General features: G+C 41.7%; 1 protein-coding gene across 3 annotated transcripts in view; it reads right to left on the bottom strand.

Moving 5' to 3' along the window:
* Window positions 1-2,170: 2,170 nt before the first annotated feature.
* Window positions 2,171-10,528, bottom strand: part of acvr2aa (activin A receptor type 2Aa) — a 31,633-nt gene continuing 23,275 nt past the window's right edge. For all 3 annotated transcript variants that reach the window (XM_055015265.1, XM_035957234.2, XM_055015264.1), the window contains 7 exons: window positions 10,233-10,376; window positions 8,569-8,712; window positions 8,232-8,377; window positions 7,710-7,824; window positions 7,354-7,492; window positions 7,149-7,279; window positions 2,171-5,123 (listed from right to left, as the gene is read on the bottom strand). In XM_055015265.1, the coding sequence (XP_054871240.1) occupies window positions 4,929-5,123; window positions 7,149-7,279; window positions 7,354-7,492; window positions 7,710-7,824; window positions 8,232-8,377; window positions 8,569-8,712; window positions 10,233-10,376 (1,014 nt within the window). In that variant the 3' untranslated portion in view covers window positions 2,171-4,928. The remainder of the gene's footprint in view (window positions 5,124-7,148; window positions 7,280-7,353; window positions 7,493-7,709; window positions 7,825-8,231; window positions 8,378-8,568; window positions 8,713-10,232; window positions 10,377-10,528) is intronic.

Genomic DNA, 10,528 nt, shown 5'->3' with positions numbered 1-10,528 from the left:
AGCCACCGCGGCACCGCGTCACCGGGGCTGGAGGTGCGCGCGCAGCTGCTGGAAAAACTACAAAAGTTTAAAAACAAAAAAAAAGAACTGATGCTGAGGATCTTTAATCAATAGACTAATTAATGAATGTCAGAATAAATATGAAATAAAAAGGGAATTTAAAATGTTTTTGTCAGAATTTAGTTTCAATTAATGAACTGATGATTTATCTCACCTGTTACCTGTTAAAGACATTCACTCCTGGAAGTTCTCCTTTTATGTTTTTTAACAGTGAGTCATTATCATTAGAATTTTGCTTTATTGACAAGAATTTACAGAAAAAAAATCTTTGATGTCAAAGCGAAATAAAATAAGTGACTGTATAAGTAGTTTCCCCCTTTAAAAAATGAGTGAAAAATATCCAAAATGACATAATTTGTCCTTTTATTTTCAGAATGACTGATGATTTCTATAAAATTTGTCAAAATTTGCCTAAAACAAGAGAAAAAAAATGTCTAAAAACCTGTTCAAAATGACAAACTGATCATGACAGTAAAATCCAACATCCTGGATGAATAAAATAAAGTCAGCATGGCTCAGAAACAGTGAACAGAGCAGCAAGTTGTTGGAGAAACATTCAGCATGGTGAAACATCTTTCAACAGCTGATGAGCAGAGTAGAGAGGAAATGTTTGTATAGACTGGAAACATGGAAATAGTTCAATATCTACAGTATGTGGAGCTTCCATTTTTTCACTGTTGGTCACACCTGTAGACACCAGTGAGACTTAATATTGGACTCATATACATCCAAAAGGACTCAAATATTTTCATTTTGAACAAATTTTCAGTCATTCTGGACATTTTGCAAGTTATTTTGTACAATTCCTGCATCAGTTTGTACACATTTCTATTAGATTTTGTTCAAAATGACATAATTATATCTAAAATGACTGAAAAAAAATGTCCAAAATATTCTAAATTTGCCCCAAACAAGGGAAAAAAGACCAAATTGACTAAAAACTTTTTGAACAGCAAAATGAAATAAAGTGATCATGACAGGAAAATCAAAGCTACTGGATCAATAAAATAAATGCAGCATGGCTCAGAAACACTGAACAGAGGAGTAAGGTGTTGGACGATACATTCAGCATGGTGAAACATCTTTCTAGAAATGATGAGAAGAGAGGAAAATCTTCAAAAAACTCTAAAAATTTAAATATTCATGTTTAAAGTGATTAAATGTTTGTCCAAAATGGCATAAATACATCTAAAATGAGCGAAAAAAATATCCAAAATGATTTAATTTGTTAATTTATTTTCAAAATGACTCAAGATTTTTATAAAATTACTCAAAATTTGCCCCAAACGAGAGAGAAAAATGTTGAAAACTCAGCTGCAGCCAGCTGATGCTAGAAGTCCAACAGCTGGTAAAATAAAGATGATCTGAGGTCAGTGAATGTGTCTCAGTGATTGTAGGATAAAGACTCCCGGATCTGGAAGGTCCAGTCTCTGGTGGATCAGAACTCCTGGATAGAACTACACCATGAAGACTAAAGAACCAAGAAACTCTGAGAAAAGGTTGTTGAAAAGCATCAGTCAGGATGATACAGGAACATTTCCAAGTTCCTGAAGATCTCCTGGAGTCGAGTTAAATCCATCATTTAGAAATGGAAGGAAGATGGAACATTAATAAATCTGACTAGAGCAGGACGTCAAGACCTGAGAGACTAGAGAGGGAGGCCACCAAGACTCCTATGACTCCTCTGAAGGAGAAAGAGACTAGAGAGGGAGGCCACCAAGACTCCTATGACTCCTCTGAAGGAGAGACTAGAGAGGGAGGCCACCAAGACTCCTATGACTCCTCTGAAGGAGAAAGAGACTAGAGAGGGAGGCCACCAAGACTCCTATGACTCCTCTGAAGGAGAAAGAGACTACTAAATACTGACTCGAACCAGGTGAATACTGATGCAGTCACTGATTTTACTCATTTTAGAGTCTTTTTTTGGTAAATTCTTCTGTTGTGGTGGTGATTTTACCACCAGTAATACCAGTAATCCAGTGGCTGTTGAGTTCCTCCGATGCTGGCGGTGCATGAAGACTCTTGCAGCAGAACATTCGGTGAGTTTCGTTCGAGGTTCAGACATTTTAGAGTTCAGCAGCTCAGAGAACACAGAGGCAGCAAACACAGCTTCGTTGAAACAAAACAAGTTTTATTCATGTTAAACAGAATCAGATACAGTAGCACATCACACCAGCAGCAGACACAGAGCTGCAGAGTCCAGCAGGACCCTGAACGCACCGCAACACATCTACAAACCCACTTCAGCTCTGCGTCGGCAAACTGGGAACCAGCATAAAGTTCAATCTGAGGGGATAAAAACCAGTTAGAACATAAAGGGGAGTCTCACGTTTCAGACGCTGCTGCTGCTTCACACAGCTTATTGATTATCTGTTGAACAAGTGCAGCCGATCAGCTTCATTATTGATTAATCTGCTCGACGTTCAGACCGACGTTCACGTTTCCTGTTTCACCTGAGAACGTGGCACTTCAGAAAACAGCCGATCGGATTAACGATAAATCAGTCGATCGGCTCAAAACTGCTCAGTCAAAGTCTTATAAAAAACCCTGAGTCGGTCGGACAAAGCGAGGTTATTGATCGGCAGCGTAATCAATAATGAAGCTTCTCTAGTTGATGAACGTCAGTGTGATGGGACTGTGATGTCATGATGATGTCATGATGAGAGTAGGAGCACCAGCAGGTATCAGAGACACATACACACGCACAGACACACACGCACACACAATTGGTGTGAACGACATAAATTAAAGTTTTCATATAAAATAATCTACAGGATTTTTCATTGACATTAGAAGGATTTTTCTGTGCAGCGTTCATAAAAACTAACTCATGCTGACGCCTCAAACAACATTCATATGTACAAACTGTGCAGGTTTGGCTTCCTGTCTGAGACCCGCCGACACCGAGTCACCTGTTCCTGGCTCTGCGCAGGTGAGCGGCCAATCGAACGCCCTGTCGGCCTGAAGGGAGGCGGAGCTAAACGTCAGGCGTCAGGTTACAGCTGCAGTCTAAACTGCAGTTTAAAAAGGTCCGAAAACATCTGGACCAGCTGCTGCCGGCAACATCTGGAGGAATAAATTATCGGCGGCCGGCTGATGTATTAAAGTTTGTGAAAGCAGTTAAAGCAGAGCGACGAGTGCTTCGTCGTCGTGGCAGAAACAAAAACTACACGTTTCCTGAGATGCTTTAAAATCCACTAAACATCTGGAGCCACCAAACATCTGGAGCCTGGAACCCGATGCACACAGGCAAGGATGGAGAAGAAACATAAATCTGGTTTCTGATGGTACGCATCCACAGAATCCGTTTTTCTGGCACGGAAACGCACCACATCTGAAAATCGACCTTCCAGGTTGAGTCCGGCAGAAACGTCGGACCAACGCCGCGGCTCCAAAGTCCTCTTTTATTACGAAAACAGTTCGACGAGTGTTTCTGAAAGCATTTGAGGCCAGAAATAAGCTTCTGAATCCATCCTGGTTTTAGTCGAACGATGGCTAGTGTAGACGAAAGTTTAGCGATGTGTCGGACCTCCTCACTCCGCATCGAATTTGCATGAAGTAGTTTGAAATGCACCGCAACGGAACCAGCATTCAATGCGGTGCGTTTCCCATAGAACATGAATAGGAAGCGGGAAATTGCCGATGCCGACAGACGAATGAATTCATTGTCTATCGGCAAGATATTGGCGGATCCTGTGGAGCGTATCATGAATCAACTCAAATGGTTTCATTTTTGTTTTTCTTTGACCTTGTTTCACAACAAGAAGCATTAGATTTTTTTGGTGTGTTTTGGATTTCGAACCAATGCTGAATTAATTTCTTTCTTTACATTTTATCTTCTTTAATGTGCAAATAAATATAAACATTTCTAAACGTCGGGTCGTTTGTTCAACTCGTTGGTTCTGAGGCTCAGAGTCGGAAGGAACCACAAACAGGGAGGAAGAGGAGGAAACAGAGTGAGGAGGAAAATAAACACAGACATGCTTTAAATATTCACTGCAAACAGGGGAGGCTGTTTCTAATCTTCATATTCTGAGGGACTCCAAACCGTTTAATTATTAGTGTTTTTTTCTTTTTTTTTAGTGTTACTGCTCAGCGGGCCGATAGACTCTGGGTCTTTGGTTTCTGATGGACGATCTTCTCAGACTAAAAACAAGAAACTGATTGTCTTTTTACTCCGAAGGTAAAATTTTTTAAATCAGAAATGATCAATGATGGAGTGACACTCTCTTTCCAGTTAAACAATAAATAATTCAGCTGATAAAACCTCAGAGCAGCGACGCCTTCAGACGTCTCGATTTGTACGATTCCTGAACGTAGTTTGCTGCAACAGATCGTCTCGAACCAAACAAGACCTCCGAAGACGTCGACCAGCAGAAGTTCTCTGATGTTCTACAGACAGAAGGCGTCAAAGCGATTGTCCTGTTAGAGGATGAACTCACAGCTGATCCTGATTTCACCTGTGAACACCTGCTTTGCTCCGACACCGAGAGGACTGATGACCGACGGGCCGCTCTGCTTCGTTTCTTCCACAGTTCAGACGTTGGGAGAAGCAACAGGCCTCCCGTCCAGATCAATAACCTGATTATCGGCCTCCTTGGCCTCAGGTGATTGATTACAGTACGTGTAGTAATGATCTGTATTTACACAGCAGGGATACAGACATTCTGCTTCTTATTGGCATCATTCAGAGAAAGTCGCCCTTTTTTAAACTGAAGTCTCGTTATCGTACAAAAAGTCTTTTATTCTGGAGTAAAAAAAAAAACAGGAGGTGATGTCAGAGGGTGGAGTCTGTCCGTGGCGTCGTCCTACCGCCATCAGCAGGTCACCTGAGTCTAAAAACCGGCTCCGATTGGTCCTCAGCCTAGTCATAGGCTTGACTCCTTGGGTGGGTAGTCCACGTTGGTTACCATGGTGACGACCGTGACGATCTCCTCGGGCGCCGTGACGTTCGTCTGACGCTGCATCTGAACGACTCGCTCCTCCACGCAGCCGGCCGACAACCGGGCCTCGGCCTCGTGGTCCCAGCACTCCTCGATGGTCTCACACAGAACCACCAGACCCTGCAGGGACCAGGAGAACCACAGCACGGGTCAGGATGAATAAATAAACAACAAGTAAATAACAACAGCACGGGTCAGGATGAATAAATAAACAACAAGTAAATAACAACAGCACGGGTCAGGATGTATAAATAAACAACAAGTAAATAACAACAGCACGGGTCAGGATGTATAAATAAACAACAAGTAAATAACAACAACACGGGTCAGGATGAATAAATAAACAACAAGTAAATAACAACAGCACGGGTCAGGATGTATAAATAAACAAATAAATAACAGCACAGGTCAGGATGAATAAATAAACAACAAGTAAATAACAACAGCACGGGTCAGGATGTATAAATAAACAACAAATAAATAACAGCACGGGTCAGGATTAATAAATAAACAACAAGTAAATAACAACAGCACGGGTCAGGAGAATAAACAAACAATAAATAACAACAACACGGGTCAGCAGGATAAACAAACAAATAACATGGGTCAGTAGAATAAACAACAAGTAAATAACTACAACACGGGTCAGGATGTATAAATAAACAAGTAAATAACAACATGGGCCAGGATGTATAAATAAACAACAAATAAATAACAACATGGGTCAGGAGGTTAAACAAACAACAAATAATAACACAGGTCAGCAGGATAAACAAATAACACGGATCAGTAGAATAAACAACAAGATAACAAACACAAAACACCAAAATCCAAACATAACAACAACACTGGCCAGTAGAATAAAACAAACATCAAAATATCAACAGCATCTGTCAGGAGAATAAACAAACACCAAAATAATAACAACAACATGGGTCCAGAGAACACATAGAAAACAAAATAACAATACCGGTGAAGCCACGTGTCCACTAGAGCCGTTTTTCCTGCATGTAAATGTGCCGCATCTGAAAACTTCACGCATGGTGGGCGGTCACTAGTGGGCCCTAGAGGTCACATGACGGCGCTTTCCGCTTGACAGTCCGGCAGATGCTTCGGACTAACATGGCGGCCCGGCAGCAAACTTTGTCTTTTATTTCAAACACTTCAGCAAAAAGTATTTCTGCAACCGTACCAGCATGTGGCGCGTTTCGAGCTGCGATCCGCAGCTCATTTGCATAAAGTAGACTCGACTTCTAATTTATGCCAATTTGATGCGGCATGCAGAGATCCAATGCATCACGAAACTTTCCTTAAACATCTAGCCTAGACGTCGGTGAACTGAAACGAGGACAGATTCAGCTGCTGCACAGTTTATTTCTCACCTCAAATGTTTTCAGAAATACTTTCGCTGAAGTGTTTTTGAAATAAAAGAGAAAGTTTGCGGCCGAGCCGCTTTGTTTATCCGACTCATCTGCCGGAATGTCAAGCTGAAAGCGCCGTCACGTGACCTCTAGTGGACCAGTACTGACCGCCCACCATGTGGGTGATTTTCAGATGCGACGTGTTTCCATGCAGGAAAAACGCATCTAGTGGACATGTACCTGGACACACAGACAACAAAACAACAACAACATCTGTTAGTAGAATAAACAAACACCAAAATAATACTGCGAGTCAGGAGATTAAACAAACAAGATAACAACACTGGTCAGGAGAACATACAAACACCTAAATATCAACATCTGTCAGTACAACACACAGACAACAAAACATGGGACATAATACACACTGACATCTAAATAACAACAACACTAGTCAGGAGAATAAACAATCAACAAAATAACAACAACACCAGTTAGTAGAAGACACAGACAGGAAGTCCATCAGTGTTCTGATAAAACGGGGAGTGAGACCTCTTTAGTGTTTGATCTGAGAAACGCCTATAATGTAGGTCGATGCAGTGGTGCATTATGGGTAATGTAGGCAGACAGAGTGGTGTATCATGGGTAAAATAGACAGAGTGGTGCATCATGGGTAAAATAGACAGAATGGTGTATCATGAGTTATTTAGGCAGACAGAGTGGTGTATCATGGGTAATTTAGGTAGACAGGGTGGTGTGTTATGGGTAATGTAGTGCCACTCACAGTGTGTTTCTGCCAGCACTCCCGAAGGGTCGGTCTCTGCTTCTTGTGGACCACCACCTCCTGCATGTCCTCCAGAGATGGATGTGGACCCACCTCCTCCTCAAACGGCAGCCGGTACTCGTCAACCGGACCTGGACAGAGACAGGAAGGACATCAGAACCCATGGCAGAGACAGAACCGCCTCCATCAGAACCGAGTCTCTTACCGTCGGCAGCTTTGCAGCGAGAGGCGAGCTCCCACAACACCAGGCCCAGGGCGTACATGTCTATCCTCAGGAAAGCGTCCCTCTGGAAGTTGATGGCTCCCTCCAGAACCTCGGGGGCCATGTACCTCCTGGTCCCCACCTGACAACACATCCACAGCTGGGTTAAACCTCTGGACCCCGACAAGGTACCAGGAACCAGGTACCAGGAACCAGGTACCAGGAACCAGGACCAGCAGAACATCAGACCTCCTGTTAACAACCTGCTGACTCCTCCTCCTTTAAAGGCTGAGAAGCTGCAGTTCATCCATCAGCTACCAGCCTCCTTCAAGGTCAGTGACACACTCAGGTGAACTCACCTGTCCATGTGTGTCTCCTGGAGATTTCCCCGCCTCAAACCGGAGAGCGAGGCCGAAGTCGGCAATACAAGCCGTCAGGTTGGACTTCAGCAGGACGTTCTTACTCTTAAAGTCCCTGAAAAAACGCACAGAGTGAGACCTCCTGTCTGACAGGACGGCACCTGTTTACTGAATCTGAGCACACCTGTTTACCTGTACCTGTGCGTTTGTGTGTGTTATATGTGTGTGGTACCTGAGTGTGTTACATGTACCTATGTGTGTTTTACCTGTGTGTGTTATATGTACCTGTGGGTGTTATATGTACCCGTGTGTGTATGTTACATCTACCTGTGTGTGTATATGTACTTGTGTGTATTCTATGTACCTGTGTGTGTGTTACCTCTGTGTGTATGCTACATGTACCCGTGTGTGTGTGTTATATGTACTTGTGTGTTACCTCTGTGTGTATGCTACATGTACCCGTGTATGTATGTTACATGTACCCGTGTGTGTGTTGTATGTACTTGTGTGTACCCTATGTACCTGTGTGCGATGGCAGGTTTGTGTCCGTCCTTGTGTCCAGGTATGTCTTCGTGCAGGTAGGCGAGGCCTCGGGACATGGACTGAGCAATGAGACAGAGTTCAGACCAGGACAGGATGTTGGCCTTCAGGTAGTCGGACAGAGAACCCTGAGGAGACACAGGAACCTGAGCTCAGACATCTTACCTTGTGATGATTTATTACTCTTTTCAACACACTTTGAGTTATTTTTTAATTCTTATCTGAGAATGAGGAGTAAACAGCGTGTCTTCATATAAACCCCATTATAAGGAGCAGTGATGCTGCAGTTCTCCCTCCGGCCAGCGGGGGTCAGTGTTACCTTCTCGTGGTAGGCGGTGATGAGCCACAGCTGCAGCTCCATGTTGATGCTTCTCTTCTCGGCTCCGAGGAACTGAAGCAGGTTCTCGTGTCTCATCCCGTTCAGGTTGTAGATTTCGTACTCGTTCTGCCACGACTGGCGGTCCTGGAGGGGGACAGGAAGTGACACGTCATGTGACGTCAGAACAACCATTAAGGTTTAGAACACCTTTTAAAGAAAATGTAAATAATTTAACCTGAAAATACAACTTAAATACATTATTATAGCTTCTTATTTACTTTTTACTCACAAAGGAAACTATAAAAGTTTAAAGCTCTACATTTAGATTTGAGAGAAATCTTGAAAATGTTGCATTAATGTATTTTCATCAGTGTAGAAAATATATAAGCATTTCTAATATCTATCAATCGATCTATCATTTTATCAATAATATATTATTGGTAATTTCATCAATTTTACACAAAAATATTAAAAATCAAAAAGAGAAACAAAAATGATGTCATGTAAAACTGAGGCTAGAAAATCTATTTTAATTATAGAAAACTGCTGTATTTTTTACAGTCTAAATCTGCTGATGTGATTTCTGACTGTCTGCCTGCCTTTAAAAACAGTCTGTTCAGTAAACCAGCATTTGAATAAAAAAAAAGAAGACATTTAATATTTTGGATTGCTTGCTTTCTCTTGATATCATAACATCAACCAATCTTGTGGATATTACGTTATATATTTATATTTTTTGACTGATATTCCTACATTTTTGCAGTGTTTCATTCACACAGGTGTTTCTCTTTGTGCTCATTTTCTATCTGTGAACTTTTTGTGTCTATGTACTCATTTTGAGTCATTTTATGTTTGTTTTTTGTGTCTATGTAGTAATTTATTCTTCTATTTAGGACATATTGAGGATTTTTTTGTTTTCTCTTTATAGAACTCATACTGAACTGTGACCTGAAGGATGTATTAATCCTTTATTTTTATGTTTTCACTACTGACAGTTAAGTAACAGTTTTTTTTACTCTTACTTTTAGTTCACTTTCTGTTCATCTGTTTCTTGTTATTAGTCTACAGTTTACGTCTTGTGTTTTTTCATTGTATTTATTGATTTTCAGACACTATTCCTTATCATCCACTTAGATACTTTAAACACTTAGACACTTTGCATTTTGTACCTCGTGTTCTTTTTTATTTCTTTTTACTGCTAACTTCTGTGTAACTGTATATATTCCACTAACCTTGGTTTGTTGTTTATTGTACTCTGGCAAAACAATTTCCTGAGAGATTAATAAAGTTGATCTTATCTCGTCTTTCTACAAAAACAGGAATGCGTACGATATTTTTTCTTCACGACATCGCTACTTTAAGCATTCAGTGGAATTATTTGAATTTCTACATGTGGAAGAATCTGCACAATATCAACAGACCTTACATTTATTTTTTATTGATGTCAAAACATTTTTGCACCGTCACTTTGCTGCTTTAACACTGAAAATCCTCCCACTGTGGGACTAATAGATGATTTTCTCATCTTATAAACAGACTCACAGTAAAAACATTCATAGTTATGTTTATTAGCCTCCCTAACGGAGCTGCTGATGCTCTTGTTGTGTTTTTAAACTTTTCTATTTATTGACGGTGGCTGCAGGTGTGTGTGGATGATCGTCTACCTGTATGGGGAAGATCTTGACGGCCACGTATTCGCTGAGCAGCTGAGCCTTCCACACGTGGCCGAAGCGCCCCCTAGCTTTGACCTCCAGCAGCTGCAGCGGCTTCTGTCCCAGGATGGGTGAAGGCGGCAGGGGTCCCGGGTCCTGCAGGTGAGACGGCAGGAAAACACCTCTAACTGGTCTGTCACCTGAATCACCTCCTTCTGCTGCTTCATCACTCATGCACCATCATCATCATCATCATCAGAGCAGCGACACAAACACCACGTCCGTCCATCCGTGCACAAACACGACAC

This window comes from Amphiprion ocellaris, chromosome 11 (genome assembly GCF_022539595.1).
Source record: "Amphiprion ocellaris isolate individual 3 ecotype Okinawa chromosome 11, ASM2253959v1, whole genome shotgun sequence".
NCBI lineage: Eukaryota > Metazoa > Chordata > Actinopteri > Pomacentridae > Amphiprion > Amphiprion ocellaris.
The sequence above is the reverse complement of the archived record's forward strand: the minus strand, read 5'-3'. Positions and strand labels throughout refer to the sequence as shown.